We start from the raw sequence: 21,469 nt of genomic DNA on the forward strand, positions 1-21,469 counted from the left end.
AGTTCCAAGTACTTTTCAATGCACCCCCTCACCCTTAGACACACACCCTCATCTGCCATTAGTCCCATGTCCATTCTCCAGGGTGGGCGCCCTCCTGTTTCCTCCCCTATCTCCAAGTCTACCCAGTGTGGAGCGTGATCCGAAATGGCTATAGCCGTATACACGGTTCCCTCACCTTCGGGATCAACGCCCTTCCCAGCACAAAAAAGTCTATTCGCGAGTAGACTTTATGGACATAGGAGAAAAACGAGAACTCCTTACTCCTAGGTCTGCTAAATCTCCACGGGTCTACACCTCCCATCTGCTCCATAAAATCTTTAAGTACCTTGGCTGCTGCCGGCCTCCTTCCAGTCCTGGACTTCGACCTATCCAGCCCTGGTTCCAACACCGTATTAAAATCTCCCCCCATTATCAGCTTTCCCATCTCTAGGTCCGGAATGCGTCCTAGCATCCGCCTCAAAATTGGCATCATCCCAGTTCGGGGCATATACGTTTACCAAAACCACCGTCTCCCCCTGTAGTTTGCCACTCACCATCACGTATCTGCCCCCGTTATCCGCCACTATAGTCTTTGCCTCGAACATTACCCGCTTCCCCACTAATATAGCCACCCCCCTGTTTTTCGCATCTAGCCCCGAATGGAACACCTGCCCCACCCATCCTTTGCGTAGCCTAACCTGGTCTATCAGTTTCAGGTGCGTTTCCTGTAACATAACCACATCTGCCTTAAGTTTCTTAAGGTGTGCGAGTACCCGTGCCCTCTTTATCGGCCCGTTCAGCCCTCTCACGTTCCACGTGATCAGCCGGGTTGGGGGGCTTCCTACCCACCCCCCTTGTCGATTAGCCATCACCTTTTTCCAGCTCCTCACCCGGTTCCCACGCAGCTGTATCTCCCCCAGGCGGTGCCCCCCCGCCCATCCCCTCCCATACCAGCTCCCCCCTCTCCCCAGCAGCAGCAACCCAGTAATTCCCCCCTCCCACCCCCCCAGCTAGATCCCCCGCTAGCGTAATTACTCCCCCCATGTTGCTCCCAGAAGTCAGCAAACTCTGTCCGACCTCGGCTTCCCCCCGTGACCTCGGCTCGCACCGTGCGACGCCCCCTCCTTCCTGCTTCTCTATTCCCGCCATGATTATCATAGCGCGGGAACCGAGCCCGCGCTTCTCCCTTGGCCCCGCCCCCAATGGCCAACGCCCCATCTCCTCCACCTCCCCTCCTCCCCCCATCACCACCTGTGGAAGAGAGAAAAGTTACCACATCACAGGATTAGTACATAAAACTCCTCTTTCCCCCCTTTTTAACCCCCCTCTTTGCCCCCCACATTCGCCCCACCACTTTGTTCAAACGTTCTTTTTAATAACCCGCTCATTCCAGTTTTTCTTCCACAATAAAAGTCCACGCTTCATCCGCCGTCTCAAAGTAGTGGTGCCTCCCTCGATACGTGACCCACAGTCTTGCCGGTTGCAGCATTCCAAATTTTATCTTCTTTTTGTGAAGCACCGCCTTGGCCCGATTAAAGCTCGCCCTCCTTCTCGCCACCTCCGCACTCCAGTCTTGATAAACGCGGATCACCGCGTTCTCCCATTTACTGCTCCGAGTTTTCTTTGCCCATCTAAGGACCATTTCTCTATCCTTAAAACGGAGGAATCTCACCACTATGGCTCTGGGAATTTCTCCTGCTCTCGGCCCTCGCGCCATCACTCGGTATGCTCCCTCCACCTCCAACGGACCCGCCGGGGCCTCCGCTCCCATTAACGAGTGCAGCATCGTGCTCACATATGCCCCGACGTCCGCTCCCTCCGCACCTTCAGGAAGACCAAGAATCCTCAGGTTGTTCCTCCTTGCGTTGTTCTCCAGTGCCTCCAACCTTTCCACACATCGTTTCTGATGTGCCTCATGCGTCTCCGTCTTCACCACCAGGCCCTGTATGTCGTCCTCATTCTCGGCTGCCTTTGCCTTCACGACCCGAAGCTCCCGCTCCTGGGTCTTTTGTTCCTCCTTTAGCCCTTCGATCGCCTGTAGTATCGGGGCCAACAGCTCTTTCTTCATTTCCTTTTTGAGCTCTTCCACACAGCATTTCAAGAACTCTTGTTGTTCAGGGCCCCATGTTAAACTGCCACCTTCCGATGCCATCTTGGTTTTTGCTTGCCTTCCTTGCCGCTGTTCGAAAGGATCCACTGCAATCCGGCCACTTTCTCCTCCTTTTTTCATCTGTATCCAGGGGGGATTCCCTTCTGGTTTACCGCAGTGTTTTTAGCCGTCAAAATTGCCGTTGGGGCTCCTATCAAGAGCCCAAAAGTCCGTTTCACCGGGAGCTGCCGAAACGTGCGACTCAGCTGGTCATCGCCGCACCCGGAAGTCCTGGAATCAACTTCTTAATTACAGCTTTAGCAGGCACACAGTCTGGATACCTTAACTTAGGTTTTTTAATATTATTACTGCAAAAAATACATACATTAACCAGACTTTTAATAACATCACTGTCACAAATATAAAATATAATAGAAACAATTTCTGCATTCAACATACAACAGTGACTACACTTTACTTCACTGCCTGTAAAGTGCTCGAGACATCCAGTTGTCATGAAAAAGAGCTATATAAATGCAAGTCTTTTTTTTCTAGCACATTTCACTGAATACTTTGGACACCTTACAAGTATCATACTAGATCCTACTTACTATGTTGGAACAAATTCCTTAATGCTTCAGGTATTTAAGATAATGCATAACGGAGCCAGGAGCCAACCTTCACCACAAAGTAACTACTGTCCACTAGGACCAGGGAGAGCAATCATGGGCCCAGGTGCCACTTCCATTTCTGGGCCCTTTATCCCCCTCCCAGCCTTTTAACTCTCCTCCTCAATCATGCATAAAATTTTTTTCAATATTCAGCAATCAGAGGGCAGCAAGATGACCTAGTGATAGCACAGCTACCTCACGGCCCCGAGGTCCCAGGTTCGATCCCGGCTCTGGGTTACTGTCCATGTGGAGTTTGCACATTCACCCAATGTCTGCGTGAGTTTTGCCCCCACAACCCAAAAATGTACAGAGTAGGTGGATTGGCCAAACTAACTTGCCCCTTGTTGGAAAAAAATAATTGGGTAATCTAAATTTTTTAAAGACCGCCTTAGAGAACACTTACCCGGAGATCAGAGGCTGAATGCCCTAGACTGCTGAAGTGTTCTCTGACTGGAAGGGAACATTCCTACCTGACGATTGTCACGCAGTGTCCATTCATGGTCTCGCCAATGCACCACGCTTTGGGACATCCTTTCCTGCAGCGTATGAGGTAGACAATGTTGGCAGAGTCGCACGAGTATGTGCCATGTACCTGGCGGGTGATGTTCTCACATTTAATGGTGGTACCCATGTCAATGATCTGGCATGTCTTGCAGAGGTTGCCTTGGCAGGGTTGTGTGGTGTCGCGAGTAAGTAAATCAAAACTCCATCACCTGCTCCGTCGATCATTGGGCGGGCAGCACTGCCCCCTTATCCTCCACCATCTTCACCGGTGTCGCACCACAAAAACCCCTTTCCTGCTCCAACTGCTCACTCTTTCTCGTGGCACTTCTCGTCCGCTGATCCATACACTAGAGTATTACTACCTTCCCTGGGCACTCACACACCTTTTGCCCTCAAGTACCACACCATTTAGTGGGGAAGGACCAAAAAACATCCACCTTGAGCGGGAGCCACCAAATATGCGACCACTCACTCCATGGCCGCCACTGCAAGTCCTCCGTTCTTTCATTTTCTGATTCCTCTCTATGGCCTCCAGAAGATGCTGAAGGACTCTTGTAAGGTGGCCAGCGAGAACAGCCAGAATAATTGCTCTACCTTCTCAAAAGACAGGCACCCACTCTCCCGTCTTTGCTTTTCCCCAGTTATAGATTCTGTCTCTGGCGGAGCGGCACGATTGGGAGAAACGGAACCAGTGATTGAAGGAGCGGAAGCAACAACCAACTAGAATGTCTTATCAAGTTACCCAATAGAATGCATTCAACGGGTCTTAGCAGCTTCAAGGGAAGTTGCTACGAGAGCTTCAAAAGAAAACCCTCAGCAGTATAATCACATCTGCACATTTGTTCAGAACTTCTAAAATTGGTCATTGACACACCCCTCCCTTAAAGCAAGCATCTTCAGCCTTGAAGCAGGGGAGGAAAGGTCAGGAAGCAACAAGGGTCAAAGAAAGTACATAAAATGCTGGGAAAGCTCAGCAGGTTTGGAAGCATCTACAAGAGCAACACGGTTGCGCAAGTGGCTAGCACTGTGGCTTCACAGCACCAGGGCCCCAGGTTCGATTCCCCACTGAGTCACTGTCTGCACGTTCTCCCAGTGTCTGCGTGGGGTGGGTTTCCTCCGGGTGCTCCGGTTTCCTCCCACAGTCCAAATATGTGCAGGTTAGGTGGATTGGCCATGCTAAATTGCCCTCAAGTGTCCAAAAAGGTTAGGAGGGGTTATTGGGTACAGGATAGGGTGGAAGTGAGGGCTTAAGTGGGTCGGTGCAGACCCATTGGGCCGAATGGCCTCCTTCTGCACTGTATGTTCTATGTTCTAAGAGGCGTCATATTAAACTCAATGAATGTCAACCCCGTTTCTCTCGCCACAGATGCTGCCAGAATGGAGGTTTTCCACCAGTTTGTTTTTATGTCAGCTACAGATTCACCTTGTTCAAAGCGGTTAGAAATGGCTGATCAGAATGTCACAATTAAAATCATTGGTGCTTTCTACTGAATATCGTTACTAATACAGCAACATTCTTTTTGTTGTCGCAAAGTGCATTATTTTAACTTTCCCAAAGAAACTGAAATTCCAATATTGTGGAACAGAAGGTTTTGTAAATGTTAGGAACTGCAAAAAAAACCCACTTAAATTCCACAATTTTAAAACAAAACCAGTAGGAATTGTTAAATGTAAGGTGGACAGTGCCTCTGCCCACATCCCCTCAACAAATACATTTTTAAAAATCTCTTCACATTTAGGCCCATGAATTTGATGCTGCTGAACATCAATGATTTATCACGGGTGTACAACCAATTACTTACATTAAAATAAAACTAATATTCTGGAGGGACAAGCCGCATGGGAGATCCATGGAATGGCATATCTGTTGATTTTTTTTTTTATAAGTTCAAAAACACGTTTATAGGATTCCCTGTTTCAAATGAAACCTTAAGACTAGCTTCAAGCACAGCTGTTTTTAAAACCTTCTGCCAGCCCTCCACTCCACTAAAGGATACCTGTACAATAGACCCCAAGAAATCTTTGCCGATTTGCCTCGCATTCTTGCACACCTTTGTCCATCTTCAGTTTACCATAGCCGATATGATTATGGATGGAGGCATTCATTCCAACCCACTCTCTCGTTCTCTTTTTCCCTAGACCCACCCCTCCCCACTGGCCTTACCATCTCGAAATGCACATCCTCTTGTCTGATCACTCTCGTTTCCTTTCCCCCAGGAGTTGAATTCATGAGTCCCAGAGTAATTGATTTAAACAAATAAATAATCTGTATTCACTGAAGGTTATTAGAAATAATTGAGGCCAGTACACAGGTGGGAGAAGCAGGATCGGTCACTGGAAGAGCAGCTCCGTCTTTCCCATGCCTGCTGCTTCCCCAATCACTGCTCTACTGTTTATAATTGGAAGCTGTACAAAGTTCAGAAGCAGCAATTTACCCAACCTAAAAGACCATGGGCTGGATTCTCCATTCCTGAGCCCATGTTGACGCCGGGGCAGGATTTGTGGACTTTCACGACAGCAAAACTGGCGCCGAATCTGGACTGATTCAGCTACCGTGGAGGGGCTAACATCGGTGCCACGTGGCGATTCCAAAGAAAAATGACACGGGATTCACCACGTCCATGGAGGATACTCAGGAGGCTGAGAAACTGCAGCCACATATATACATTACAATCCCCACACACACTCATCCCAGCAAACAAGATGGCACTGGTTGTACTGGAGCACATCCATCCAGCTGATGGGTCGGTTGGGCCAGAGGGCACCCAAGGGGGTGACCTGGAAGACACCTATACGACCTGTGGTCCTAAGTTCACAGTGGACTGTTAGCAGTGTGTGCAGCCGCATGGCTGCCTTTCCAACTGCAGCAATGGTGACCACACAGCCCGCGTCCTGGCCAACACCCGCTACACCCACCGGCCCAGGCAGAAGCCCCGCCAGCCAGCGGCACACCCGTCAACACACTATGGCGATGTTGGACACTTTCCGTATCCCCATCTCTCCCTCAGCAGCCGCCATGCCAGTTTCACGATTTTTAAAAGCACAAGTGAACCACGCCATCGGGAACTCGGCCCACCGGAGGCGGAGAATCATGGAGACCCTAGAGATTACCGGGTCGGGCCCGCTAATGACATGCAAAAGGTGTTTACAGTATGTGTGTCCGGACTGCATGAAACCGTGATTTTGGCATCGGAACCTAGTCTCCGCCCAATCGAGTTTGCCGATTTCGATGTCAGCCAACGGAGAATCCCGCTCCAGATTTCTTTTTTTTTAGAAATGGACCGGTCTGCCTGACAGTTCAGATTTTTCTTTTTAAAGTCAGTCTTTCGGGTCTGCAATTCTGCCTCTGAACAGGTTGGATGAACTAACATAAAGTACAAGCCCCTCCTATCCTCCAGGCTCTGGTGCTTAGTACTGGGTGCAAACCCTCTGTCCCGGACCCTGCTGCCCACCCAGGAAACCCATGGGACACAATATAGGGCATCAATTTGGGGTATGGGTGCATCAATCACTGAAGCCTTCCATGCACACGGCAGTGATTGTAAGACATCGGATTGTAGGCCATCTAACCAGAGAGAAGGCTCCATTTCTTTCTTTCTTTCTTTATTTTTTTAAAAAAAAGAGTACCCAATTATTTTTTTTCCAATTAAGGGGCAGTTTAGTGTGCCAATCCACCTACCCGGCACATCTTGTTGGGTTATGGGGGCGAGACCCACGCAGACCGGGGAGAATGTGCAAACTCCACACGGACAGTGACCCAGGGCCAGGATCGAACCTGGGTCCTCGGCGCCGTAAGGCAGCAGTGTTAACCACTGCGTCACCGTGCTGCCCTGACAGGCCATTTAAAGGTCCGTTGATCTCGGGCAGGAATCTCCTGCCTCAGAACAGGCGCGACCAGAAAATCTCACCCTTTGTACAGAATGCTGGTCCAGCACCACCTGGCATGCTGCGTACAAACCTCTCTACTGCTTAAACGAGGTATTGGTGAGGGAGAAACTGAACAGCTACCAAAGCTGGGGATCTTTACAATGGGAAGGCGTTAGAATGATCTTATAAAAGTATTCAAGATTTCAACAGGTATGGACAGGATAAATATCAATGTGTTTAATATACAGATGGGATGTGGGTGAACTGGTACGGCCAGCATTTGTTGCCCTTCTCTTATTGCCCTTACTGAGTGGCTTATTAGGCCATTGCAAGGGCAGTTAAGAGTCAACCAGTCATATGTATGCCAGACTGGGTAAGGATGGCAGATTTCTTTCACTGAAACCAAATTGGTTAATCAATGATAATTATGTTACAGTGAGCCACGGCAGAAGCAATTGCAATATTTTAGCATTTATGTTAACAAAATGGAGCACTAATGAAATGTGAAGCATTATGGGGTCTGGCAGACTTGACCACATTCCTGCAGTGATTCACAGACATTAAGCTTGCTCAGCAGGGCTTCTCTAATCAAGGCGCAGGCAGCTGCATTGAATAATGGTTAGCACTGCACAGGATGTGTATTTTGCCAGGGGAGGTGGGAGCGTTGCCATGGCGAAGGCTCGGAGGGTTGTTCCTTTGTAGGAGGACTCCTCCAGCCTCACTCATTCCATGTTGGGTTCTGGTATCCATCCCCTCACCCTCTCGGCTGTGGCTGCCCAGTGGTAGTACTGCAGGTTCGGTAGGGTCAGGCCGCCTATATTTTTCCTCCTTTACAGTGTCGACTTGGGATCTTTTGTTCTTTCCCCCCCCTTCTCAGGGCTGATCTTACCCCCATCTTATGCCCACTGTCTGTTCACTCCCTCAGACTATGCCTCACCGTCACCCGCTTCATTTTTTTCCTCCATTTTCATTCCTCTGCCTTTGCCCTTCCCCGTGACATGGTATTTCTGATCAGGGCAAGGCAGCACAGTCCCGCGCAAACGTATCATGTGTCCTGGAAGTCTCTTTCCCTAGCCTCCTTCATTGCTGCCTCGCCTGCCCATGGTTTGACTGTACAAATTCATCCACCTCCACAGGGGTGTTAAAGTAATGCTCCTTGTTCTGGAACGTGACCCAGAGCCTGGCTGGGAAGAGAATTCCAAATCTTTCCAGTTCTTGTACGGGGCCGATTTTGCCGGAATAAATTTGGCCCTGCGTTTTGCCAGGTTCGTCCCAATGTCCTGTTATACCCGGATTTGGTGTCTTTCCCAGGTACTCGCCTTGGTCTGTCTCACCCACCTCAGGATCCTCTCACGATCCTGGTATTGATGTAGCTTCGCGATGACCACCCTCGGTTGTTCCCTGCCTTGGATTTCGGCCTGAGCGACCCGTGCGCCCTGTTGATCTCCGGGGAAGCTGTCTCTCCCGACTAGGTTGCCCCGCATTTGGGCACCATAGCCCGTTGGGTCCCTACCCTCGATCCCCTCAGCAAGCCCACAATTCAAATGTTCTGGTATCGGGACCTGTTCTCTTGGTCTTTGACTTTCCTCTTTAAGCTCCCTTGGACCGCCACCAACCTTTTGACTTCTGCCTCCAGGGCGACGATTCTTTCACTCTGGTCTGTCGATGCTTTCTCCAAGTAGTGAATCATTTTTTTCTTGCGCTTCCGCCATCTTCCCCAATCCATCGATCGCTTTTTGCATGGTGACCATCAGCTCAGTCACCGCCACCTGGATTTCAATCTTAATCGCCTCTTTGCAGTCAATTCCTTCATAAGGAATGCTTTCCATCCATCTCCAGGTGGTGGTGGTGGTATCTGGGGGGCTGATACTCGGGTCATCGGCCTCCCTCTCTTGGGTGGCCACGGCCCCCTCACCTCATCCGCCTGCTTCTCGTGGCCTTTTCCACCGCTTCTGCCGTCCTTTCGACTCCTCGAGCTCCCGTTTGCTGCCATTCTGGTTCTATTACTTTCTTTTCTCAGTGAAGATTGAGTTGCTTTCGAATTTGGGGGCAAAATTCACCTAAAGGTGCCTATTTGGTTAGGATCTGGAGGAGGGCCACCTGATGTGTGTCCATTCAGCACTTCACCATCACCAGAAGTCCATGGCCGTTGAAACCCGCGCAGAAATAAGTAGATCCCAGCTAGCTGGTCAGTGTTTTATTGCTTCTTCCTTTTCTAAATATCTGTCCAATTAATTGTTTAAGGAGGTATTAATTTGAATCAATAATCACTTGTAGTAAACCAATAGATGTTTTATTATACTTTGGAATTGTCTTTTTTCTAAATTTTCCTCTTGCCTCTCATTACAATGTACCCGTCAATTGTGATCATCTCTATTAGAAATGGATTTCTGAAAATAGCACACTTTTCAGTCCTTAATGACTTCAGTCTTAATTTGTTTGCACCATTCTACTTTGTGGTCCCAGCCCGGTCATGAACAGGAACAAGCTGGCTGCATTCAAAGTCGGGCCACAAAGGGGAAAGGAAAACTGGTTGAAACAATGACCAAAACATACAAAAATATTTTAAAGGTTACAGTAATCCACATATTAATCAAAGCTAAATTTTTTTAAAAAAGGAAGAGGATTTATATGGCATTACCTTTAAGACCCCCTGCTGCACCAACATAGGAGAAAGCAAATAAACATTTTAAAGATGTTGGATTCAAACAATGGTGAACTATCACCCGGATCAGCTGAAGGAAAAAGAAAAGGAGTGGTCAATAAAGATATTACATATTAATGACTTTTTACTGTGCGTTGGGGAGTGGGGTGGAGGTTGAGGGATCAATAAGCAGGCACAATTACCTTATCCTTTTCACCTCACGCAGTAAGATATGTATACAAAATGATCAACTTCCCAAAGAAATAGTTTGGCACATTTTTCACAAATGGATTTATTCTTTCATGGGTTGTGGACATTATTGGCAAGGTCAACAGTTGCTGCGCTGCACACCCCCAATTGTCCTTGATTGTGGCTTGTTAAAAATCAACCACCATGCTGCTAGTTGGGAGTCACCAGGTAAGGGCGGCAGATTTCCTTCCCCAAAGGACAATGGTGAATCAGACGGGTTTTTACAACAAATCAATGATAGTTGGCATGGTGATCATCATTGGGACAAGCTTAATATTCCAGATTTATAAACTGAATTTAAATTCCACTAGATACCATTGTGGGATTTGAGTCCACGTTGCCAGCGCATTAGCTTGGGCCTCTGGATTACTAGACCTCGATGACACGGTCACGGCTAATCAGTCTTCCTATTTTAAACTTACTCATTTTTATAGTATATATTGAACTATTACTAATTCGGTGCTTCCCAACCAGTGGGTCATTTTGGGGTCACAAGCTCAGAGGCAGCAATGGTTGCCATAAAAGCCTGTGAAAAGCTATGTGTTTCTTTTTTTAAAAACCCTGCAGCCAGCCAGCAGTGCAAAATTACATGCCTGCCCACCTTGGGTCCAGCTCCTATACCACCGCCAAAATCCTGCCTGAAATGTGATATAGGGAAAATACAGGGAGGCAGTGGCATTGCGCACTGGACCAGTAAACCAGAGCCACAGGGTAATGCTCAGAGGACCTGGGTTTAAATCCCACCATGGCAGATGGAGAGAGTTGAACTCAAATTTTTTTTTTAAATCTGTAATAAGTCTGAAAATGATCACAAAACTGTTGTCAGTTGGTGTAAAAAAACATCTAATATCCTTTAGGAAAGGAAATCTGCCCTTACTTGGTCTGGCCTATATGTGACTTCTGGCCCACAGCAATGCGGTCGACTCTTAAATGCCCTCAGGGATGGCCAATAAATGTTGGCCCAGTCAGCAACGCCCACATCCCATGAACGAATAAACAAAAAGAACAACAAAAAAAAAGAGACGGGAAACACAAGCTAAAGAGGACACAAGAATGCAAACAAGCTACAAGATTATTTGGAGACAAATAGAATTCAAAATCAGCGAAGCTATGTAAACTTGCAAGGAACTTTGATTAGCCCTCCCTGGAGTATTGTGCACTGCTCCAGTCGCCAGATTGCAAAAGTATAGGGGCACTGGAGAACGTACTAAAAGGATGAAACCAGAACAGGAGGGAGGTACATCTCAACAACCTGCATTTATCCAACACCTTTAACATAGCTAAATGATTTGTGGCACTGGAAGGTTAAACCAAAATTTGACGCTGAACTACAAAAGGAGATGAGGGATTATCCGGATCCAATGCAGATCAATAAATCAATGGGCAATGGATACACTACAAGATAGTGGGAGCAGTTTCAAATGAGCTGATGTTTGTGGAGGGTAAAAAGATGGGGGACAACAAGGAAAGCCTTGGAATAGCAAACTCCAGAGGTGACACAAATGCCTGTGTGTGTAATTGGGCAACAGTCCCGCACACATACACAAATAGTAATGTTAAACACAGGAAACGTTTAAGTCTAGCCATCCTGCACACTATGACATATGTTCCCCACATAGCACTGAATAATTTCAAAGTGTAGGCACTTCACAACTGGAAAGATAGGGAATATTTGCAAATATTCCCTAATGTGCAAATTTTGTGCGAGGCAGACAGCAAGATAATTGTTACATTTTAGTTCTCATTTACCCTTTTAGCATCCTCTTCCTTAGTGTATGTTAACCCAAAGTGAAAGACCCGAAAGTCTTTGCAGTAAAGCAGAAGCTTCTCAGGAATTTTGTTCTTTACAGCACCAGGCAGTAGTGGCTTCTTTTTATCATCATACACTACGAAGAAAACCACACAAAGTTATGAAATCCTTACACATGAAGCAACAGTAATAATATAGGAAGACTGAACTTCAGCTGCGGTTATTCTTGCACAAAGTAAGTTGCATATTCCCTGGCCCAACATTTCCCTTCCAAAATATTAATAAAACTTCAGCAACCAATTCTATCCCTAGCAAGGCAAGAGACTGGAAGTTTTTGGTTATATTTATTTATTTCAATTTTTTTTTTTTTAAATGAACAATAGTTTTTGAAGATATCCATTTATAACAAAAGGGACGCCTAGGTACAAATCTCGTCTCTTTGAAATCCCCCATTCGATTTACTGCTGCAAGCTGAAAATACAGGCCGACGAGCAGACAAAACAGAAAGCCCCTGCTGATGAAACTGCATGTGAAAGACAGGAGTAAAATACATTTCCTTCACTGAAATTGCAGCCAAGAAATCATTTGCAGGGAAGCTAAAATTGGATATTAACTATAACTATCAAATGTCAATTTGGCTCAATTGGTATCTCTCAATTGAAGAATCAAATGGTTTGAGATTTAAAGCCCCTTGAAGATGGATCTAGGCTGATACACGGAGAACTCTGTAATGTGGCAGGGGCATCTTTTAAACGAGACATTAACCAGCAGCCATACCTGCCTGTTCAGGCAGATAAAGATCCCCTAGTACTATTCAAAGCTTTTTGAGCGATTCTGAAGGTGGCTCACATTACTGGTGAATTAAATTCAAAACCTTTCATTGATTCTGGAGACAATTACCGAAGTATAGTCTTACATTACTGGTGCTATGCAGTGTTTTTCATTACTTTCATTTCAAAAAGAGTTACAACAGCAAAAATAGAGGACTATATTCTCCCACATGCCATTCGATACATTTTACACATTGTAGTTTTGGCATCTGATGAATATTGCCACCAACCGAATACATGCAGATCAAAATAAGTGATTCTTTATGTATGCCTGTTCAAATAGAGCCTTTGTTTTTATAAAAAAATATATTTCATGTAAGGCAGCACGTGAACAATTTAATGGGTCGAAGTAAATTGCTGAAGCCTTTCCTACTAAAGCCTTCCTTCTACCCCATTTGCTGAAGGCATTTACTCCTTGCAGCAACCCTACAATACCTGCATCAAAAAAAGCACTATAAAATGTGCAAACTTCAGCAGGCAAATGAATGAAGTTAGGATCCAGATCAGTAGGATCCAACTGAATTACAGAATGGCTCAAAGGGCTGAATGGTCTACTCTTACTCCTTAATTCCTATGGATTCAGTTTCAGAATAGGTCATTCAGCCACTCTAGCCTGTTCTACCTTTCAATTAGACACAAACACTGCTGTTATAATCTAGATGTACAGACTCAATAAATATTTGTCCCAATGGAAACAAAACTAGAAAAATCAAAATACTTCATGCAGCTTTGCTTGTTACATTACCTCCAAAGATCTGATCCACACAATGCAAGGATATGTCATTTTCACCCATCAGTTTATTCCTATATGATTGATCCTGAAGTGCAAATGACAGGACAAAAGAAATCCAAATAAATATACAACAAACTGATCATTCATTTAAAGTCACCACCTAGGTTATATATATTCATATAGGAATCTGACGTGTAGGTCTCAATGATACTGGGTAAATTCAACAAATGTTTCACATTACAGAAAAAAGATCACTCATGACATAGCCTGAGATCTGGAATGTAGTTTATGATGCCTTTTTTATAAAAATAATTAATGAGACACTAGCAAGGCCAGCATGTGTTGCCCATACATAATTGCCCATGAGAAGTTGGTGGTGAACCACCAGTCATGCGGTGCAGGTACATACATAATGCTCAGCAGGTCTGACAGCATCTGCGGAGACAGAAGGGAGCTAACGTTTCGAGTCTGGATGACTCTTTGTCAAAGGCTTTGACAAAGAGATTGCTGACCTGCTGAGATTGTCCAGTATTTTCTGATTTTGTTGTAGAATCCAGTATCCACAGTAGTTTGCTTTTATTTTATTTTACATACATAACGCTGTGAGAAAGGGAGTTCCAGGTTTTTGACCCAATGACAGTGGAGGGAGGCCGATATACTTCCAAATCAGGATGGTGGGTGACTTGGAGGAGAACTTGTCCATGGCTGTGTTCACATGTACTTCTCAGTAGTCGAGAAGGTGCTGTTGAAGGATTAGCATTGCTCACTTATAATTCAAACATGGCAATGGTTTGCATTGCTTGAACAGTAAATGAACTGAAATATCACATTACTAACATCCCCAAAACACATAGCCCCACAAGTCATATTATTGCCTCATATAAACTTATTATTATTCTCAATAATATTATTCTTGCAGTGATTGTACAAGACGCAGGTCGTTCACTCTTATTCCTTTCTGTCCAAGGATGTCCATTATGATCAATTATTTACAGGATTATTTAAAAAGGGAGATTCCAAAGAACAAAGAAATGTACAGCACAGGAACAGGCCCTTCGGCCCTCCAAGCCCGTGCCGACCATGCTGCCCGACTAAACTACAATATTCTACACTCCCTGGGTCCGTATCCCTCTATTCATGTATTTGTCAAGATGCCCTTTAAATGTCACTATCGTCCCTGCTTCCACCACCTCCTCCGGTAGAGAGTTCCAGGCACCCATTACCCTCTGTGTAAAAAAACTTGCCTCGTACATCTACTCTAAACCTTGCCCCTCTCACCTTAAACCTATGCCCCCTAGTAATTGACCCCTCTACCCCGGGTAAAAGCCGCTGACTATCCACTCTGTCTATGCCCCTCATAATTTTGTAGACCTCTATCAGGTCTCCCCTCAACCTCCTTCGTTCCAGTGAGAACAAACCGGGTTTATTCAACCGCTCCTCATAGCTAATGCCCTCCATACCAGGCAACATCCTGGTAAATCTCTTCTGCACCCTCTCTAAAGCCTCCACACCCTTCTGGTAGTGTGGCAACCAGAATTGAACACTACTCCAGTGTGGCCTAACTAAGGTTCTATACAGCTGCAACATGACTTGCCAATTCTTATACTCAATGCCCCGGCCAATGAAGGCAAGCATGCCGTATGCCTTCTTGACTACCTTCTCCACCGGTGTTGCCCCTTTCAGTGACCTGTGGACCTGTACTCATAGATCTCTTTGACTTTCAATACTCTTGAGGGTTCTACCATTCACTGTATATTCCCTACCTGCAATAGACCTTCCAAAATGCATTACCTCACATTTGTCCGGCTTAAACTCCATCTGCCATCTCTCCGCCCAAGTCTCCAAACAATCTAAATCCTGCTGTATCCTCTGACAGTCCTCATTGCTATCCGTAATTCCACCAACCTTTGTGTCGTCTGCAAACTTACTAATCAGACCAGTTACATTTTCCTCCAAATCATTTATATATATGACAAACAGCAAAGGTCCCAGCACTGATCCCTGTGGAACACCACTGGTCACAGCCCTCCAATTAGAAAAGCATCCTTCCATTGCTACTCTCTGCCTTCTATGACCTAGCCAGTTCTGTATCTACCTTGCCAGCTCACCCCTGATCCCATGTGACTTCATCTTTTGTACTAGTCTACCATGAGGGACCTTGTCAAAGGCCTTACTGAAGTCCATATAGACAACATCCACTGCCCTACCTGCATCAACCATCTTAGTGACCTCCTCGAAAAACTCTATCAAGTTAGTGAGACACGACCTCCCCTTCACAAAACCATGCTGCCTCTCACTAATACGTCCATTTGCTTCCAAATGGGAGTAGATCCTGTCTCGAAGAATTCTCTCCAGTAATTTCCCTACCACTGAAGTAAGGCTCACCGGCCTGTAGTTCCCTGGATTATCCTTGCTACCCTTCTTAAACAGAGGAACAACATTGGCTATTCTCCAGTCCTCCAGGACATCACCTGAAGACAGTGAGGATCCAAAGATTTCTGTCAAGGCCTCAGCAATTTCCTCTCCAGCCTCCTTCAGTATTCTGGGGTAGATCCCATCAGGCCCTGGGGACTTATCTACCTTAATATTTTTTAAGACGCCCAACACCTCGGATCTCTCTTCTACTTTATTCTCTTATAGATTTGGATTTGATTTGTAGATTTTATTACAGATATCTGGTATAGCACCCAATTCAAGATTCTCCACCACCATTACCTGCAAGAGTCAACACCTTGATCAGGTTATATAATACAACTGATTTTGAATGCAATGACTAATCTCAGCAACCAAATACTTCGAAGATCCTGGTTTGGCTCTTGAAGGATCATCATTTACAAACAGTCATGGATAATTCACCCCATCTTATCTCTTGCATCCAGGAATGTCCTAAAACAGCCCTGGATTCACCATTTCATTTTCTGAGATTACCTCTCAGATTTTCCATTCTTTCATCCTAAACTATATCCTGATACTAGGGATCATCCCAAGGATGAACACTGCACCTTGATGACTATGACAGAAATAATTTAAACAACTCTCTCCTACCCAAGTATAAAGTAACATTTTCATAGTTTCTCATTGTCTCTTAAGCAATTGATCTAATAGAGCGTAGTTTATTTCTTAATTGGTTTATTTTCAAAACTAGTTTTGCCTCAGATTTCAAACCATGCACCCATTCATTCTTCCAGCACACACCTGCTACTACTCTTCAAAACTACAAGTGTTCTAGGCAATTGCTGATCCCAGTTGGTAACTCAATTCTGCACTCAATCGCCAGACAGCAGAAATGGAGGCACTGTAGTTTAATGAAGTAAATTTCAGCGAGCAGCATACACAGAAATTCTTAGCACAGAGGAAGCATTCAGCTCATTGTGCCTGTGTCGGATGAAAAAGAGCATTCCAGTCTAATCTCACTTTCTAACTCTTAGCCTTGGAGGATACATACTTGGAAGTGCTGTACCAAGCACATGTGTATCTGAATCGGTCACATTTTCATGCATTGGGTTCCAGTACCCCACCACCCTCAGTGAAAAATTCCTCAACTCCTTTCTAATATATCTTTGTAAATTACTTTAAAATCGATGCCCCATCCTTGTTATCGATCTCCCACAGCCTCCACTTTTCCAAAGAAAACAACTCCGGTCTATTTGAGCTTTACTTATAGCCAAAATTGTTCAGTCGTGGCAACATCTGCCTATGTACTTATTGAGTACAATCTTTCCTGTAACATTGTGAACTTGACGTAATATTCTTGTTGTTGCCTAACTAGTGTTCTGTACAGTTCTACCATAACTTCACTGCTCTAACCATGCCTCATTTCCTGTCCTGTTACCTCAGGAATCTATGGACATGCACATTAAAGATTCTGCTGCTGCTCAGAATCTGACCATTCATTGAACATTCCTTTGTCCTGTTTGCTCTCCTGAAATACATTTCCTCATACTTTTGCAGCTTGAATTCTATTTGCCACTTTCCTGCTCCCCAGACCAGCCCATCGACACCTTACTAGTAAATAGCTTTCTTCCTCGCCGTCATCCATGGGCCAATTAGTGTGTCATATGCAAATTTCTTAATTGTACAAAGTCCAAATCATTGATCTATATCATGAGAAGTATTGTACCAAGTTTGGAACCACACCACTGGAAACAGCCATCCAGTCACAAACATACCCATTGACCATTATCCTTAGTTCCCTGCTACTGAGCCAATTTTGGGTTCAACTTGTCGCCTGCCCATATGGGCTTTTATTTTTCTGATCAGTCTGCCACGTGGGGCCTTGCTAAAAGTCTTGAAAATTCCACACAAGTTGCTTCACACGTTAACCTCATTGACCATCTTGGCTTTCAAAAAACTCAATCATGGGACACTACCTTCCCTTCACAGAATTACAGAAATTTAAAAACACTGAGTGAGGCCATTCAGCCCATTGTGTCCGCACCATCTCAGCGATGTACAATGGCACCCAAATATCCAAATTTTCCAGTCCACTTTATCTTGGTCAAACATGTCAACAGTCCTTTATTAAGGAGTGCCTTCTAAAATGACGATTAATATTACCCCTCAGAACTTTTCCCCCAATAATTTACTGACTGGCCTCTACTTACTTGATATAACCCTTTTTCACATGTTGCTATTTTGGGTCTACTTGAGGTTTGCTCAGTTGCACAGGCACTGGCCTAGGAGCAGAGCATTCATCTGCTTCTCAATTTGAAACTCTCTGCAGAGCTATGAGAAAAGAAAATCCACATTTACCACCTACACAAAACACGTTCGTAACGATGCTTACCACTTCATCCAACAACTGCTCAGCACTTAAAAAGGAAATCTTGAAATTCGTACAGACAAGCTTCCCATAAAAGCCTCGTTGTAAAGAATCTTCTCGACTGTATTTCACCACAGTGTTGGCTTCACAGATTACAAGTTCCCCTGTGAGAGGCAGAAAAGGGAAGAGAAGAGCAGAGAGGGAAGAAAAGTGAGAACTAATTAAATCAATTATTCGCATTGGTGTGAGAAAATGTGGAAATGTACGTCTATCCCAGCTTCTCTCATCTCTGTATAATTGAAAACCCTCATTCATTCTTGTAAATACCCTCTTTACTCTGTTCAAAGATCTTGATATCCTTCCTAAACTGTGGTGCCCAGAACTAGACAAAATACTCGAGCTGAGGACCAACTAGTCCATGCCCGAGTTTATGTTCTGTGCAAACTTCCATCCATCTTTCCTTATCCAACTTTATATAATTGTATTCTCTTCGCCCTCATATGCTTGAGGGGGAAGGAAAGAAATAAGAGCCTGAGAGCAAAAGTTGATGACCTGGAGAATAGGACGAGGCAGCAGAACCGGAGGATATGGGGCTGCCCAAGGATGTGGATGGTCCAAGGTTGACTGAATACTTCTGATGTTTAGGACGTTGATGGGGAAAGGAGGATCAGGGTCCCCCAACTGAGCTAGATCGCACCAGTCGGTCGCTTCGGGCGAAGTGAACCACCGTGAGTGATGATATCATGCTTTCACAGTTATCGGTTGAAGGAGTGGGTCGGGGAGAATGGGGAGGTGCCGTGAGACGGTAAGAGTACCGGCATCTATCAAGACATTGCAGCCGAATTGGCAAGAAGCTGGGTGGCCTTCAATAGTGTGAAGTCGGCGCACTACAAGAGTGGTGTTTGCTTTGGCGTGGTGTAACCAGCAAGGCTGAGGGTTACACACAAGACTAAAGACCATTTCTTTGAGACAGCAGAGTCATTGATCAAAGCTGAAGGACTTGGACTGGACTGAAGGGGACTTGGTTGGTGGTTGGGACGGGTCTGTATGGGAACGTTGCGGTAGCAATTATGGGGATCCTGCAGCTTAATGGGTGGTGGATGGAGTCGGTTTAGTGTACGGGGTCAGGGCTAAGGGCATTGGTGATGAGTTTGCTATCTCTTTCTCCAGGGGCATACTCAGGGAATCCAGTGGTGGCCTCCACATTGAAGATATGGAGTTTTGACAGCACTTCAAATTGGGGGCGGTATTGAAGTTGGTGCTGGTCTGTGCGAACCATATGTTTGCGTCATCGAGGCTGCACACTCGGTTTAGGGGGTGGAAGGAGAAGGGAGGGGTGCTGTGATGAAGGATTTGTTTTTGGAAGGCTGATTTGTGAGCCTTGGGAGTTAGATGACAAATTTGAATTTTCACGGGTGGATACATTTAGATATTTACAGGTGCACAACTTCACAAAAAAGATCTTTCCAACATTTTATGTGGTGCCACCTTCCTCGTTGCTGGAGAGGGCTTTGTCATTGGCAGGGACGGAGGTGGGGAGTACCTTGTAGATTTCTGGAAGGCTTAGAGCAGAGGAGACAGTATCTTTGGAAGGGGTACAACCAAGTGGGAGGAGGAGTTGGGGGTCCGAGCTGGAGGAGGAGGGTGTGGTGTGAGATTCTGCGTAGGGTGAATATAGGTCAACATGTGCGAGGTTAAGGCTGATACAATTGAAAGTAGTGCACAGGCCCCATTTGACTAAATCCAGGATGAGCAGGCTATTTGTGGGAGTGGAATCGGAGTGTGAGGGCTGTGGGTGGGGCCCGGCTAATCACGTACACATGTTCTGGCCATGTCCTAAAGTTCTCCTTCTTTGGCACCATATCAGTGATCCTACAAATTCAACTGAAGCCTTGACCCCTCGGGGCATCGGACCTGCCGAAGCTGCAGACTGGGGCGGGGGCTATGTTCTGGCCTCCATCTCGCTGATTGTTCGAAGGCAGGTGTTGATGGATTGGAGGACAGCTTCTCCCAGAGTGCTTCAGTATGGCTGGCTGGGGATCGTATAGGATTTTTGTATCTCGATAAAGTTAAGTACACCACGAGGGGCGCAATTGATGGTTTCTTACGAAGGTGGAAGCCGTTTATTTTGTACTTCAAATTACTGGTCACCGTTAGTGTTTAGGAGGGCCGGGGTGGCTTTTGTTTTTCTGATGCATAAAATTGAAAAATTAATACATTTTTTGTAACCATTGTCTATATTATTCGCTTTAACCTCTCCCTGTGGTAAAGAGTTCCACATTCTCAGCACTCTTTAGAAGACGTTTCTCCAAAATCCCTATTGGATTTCTTTGTGTCTATCTTATATTGATGGCCTCTAGTTAAGTTCTTCCCCAGAAGAGGAAATATTCCTCATCAACTCTACCAAGTATCTTTCATAATTTAAGCACCTCTATTTAATCACCCCTCATCATTTTTCAAGAGAGGAGTCCTAGTCTGTCAATCCTTTCCTGATATGCATATCCATGCATTTCTGGCATCATTCTTGTAAATGTTCTCTATACACTCTCCAGAGTCTTTATATCCTTTTTATAATATGGCAATCAGAACTGCGCACAATCCAATCAAGGTTTGACACAGGTTTAGCTTAATTTTCCCATTTTTCAATTTTATCACTAGTGATAAAGCCCAGTGCTTGGTTTGTTTTTCATGTTCTTGCTACCTGTTTTAATGATTTGTGTATTTGTACGCCAAGATCTCCCTGTTTCCCGACTTCACCTAGACTGGCACCTGGCCTCCCTTTTCTTCCTACCAAAATGTACTAGCTCACATTTATTCAAAGTCATAAACAACATCCTATAGTGACAATTCCTCCTCATCCATCTCAACTTCTCTGTAGATTTTTGCACAGTCATCACATCCATCTCCTCAAAGACCATCTCAACGGTTCAGCTGAATAGGGCAGTTATTGATTGATTCCACTCTTACCTATTCATAGGAAAGAGTAAGCCATGCAACTCATGACTGTTCTGCTATTCAGCCAGATAATGGCCAATCTGTAACCCAACTATTGCTGTTGCTCCATATTCATCAATAATAATAACAACCTTTTATTGTCACAAGTATGAAGTTACTGTGAAAAGCCCTAGTCGCCACATTCCAGCGCCTGTTCGGGTAAGCTGGTACGGGAATTGAACCTGCGCTACTGGCCTTGTTCTGCATCACAAACCAGCTGTCTAGCCCACTGAGCTAAACCAGCCCTAAACCAATACCCTTGCATAAAAAAAGTCTAAGTCTTGAAAATTTCAATTGACATAGCAACACCGCCTTTTGTAGAGGAAGGAGAAACAAGTTCCAAATTTCCACTTACTGATGAGATTTTTTTTTTTTTTTTAAATCCCAATCTTAAAGT

General features: G+C 45.2%; 1 protein-coding gene across 2 annotated transcripts in view; it reads right to left on the reverse strand.

Moving 5' to 3' along the window:
• mtmr12 (myotubularin related protein 12) overlaps window positions 1-21,469 on the reverse strand; it is a 124,684-nt gene that overhangs the window by 64,940 nt on the left and 38,275 nt on the right. For both annotated transcript variants that reach the window (XM_072497210.1, XM_072497209.1), the window contains exons 3-6: window positions 18,103-18,242; window positions 13,329-13,401; window positions 11,753-11,889; window positions 9,752-9,845 (exon numbers count right to left, since the gene is read on the reverse strand). In XM_072497210.1, the coding sequence (XP_072353311.1) occupies window positions 9,752-9,845; window positions 11,753-11,889; window positions 13,329-13,401; window positions 18,103-18,242 (444 nt within the window). The remainder of the gene's footprint in view (window positions 1-9,751; window positions 9,846-11,752; window positions 11,890-13,328; window positions 13,402-18,102; window positions 18,243-21,469) is intronic.

Source organism: Scyliorhinus torazame, chromosome 3 (genome assembly GCF_047496885.1).
Source record: "Scyliorhinus torazame isolate Kashiwa2021f chromosome 3, sScyTor2.1, whole genome shotgun sequence".
In the NCBI taxonomy this organism is placed as follows: domain Eukaryota; kingdom Metazoa; phylum Chordata; class Chondrichthyes; order Carcharhiniformes; family Scyliorhinidae; genus Scyliorhinus; species Scyliorhinus torazame.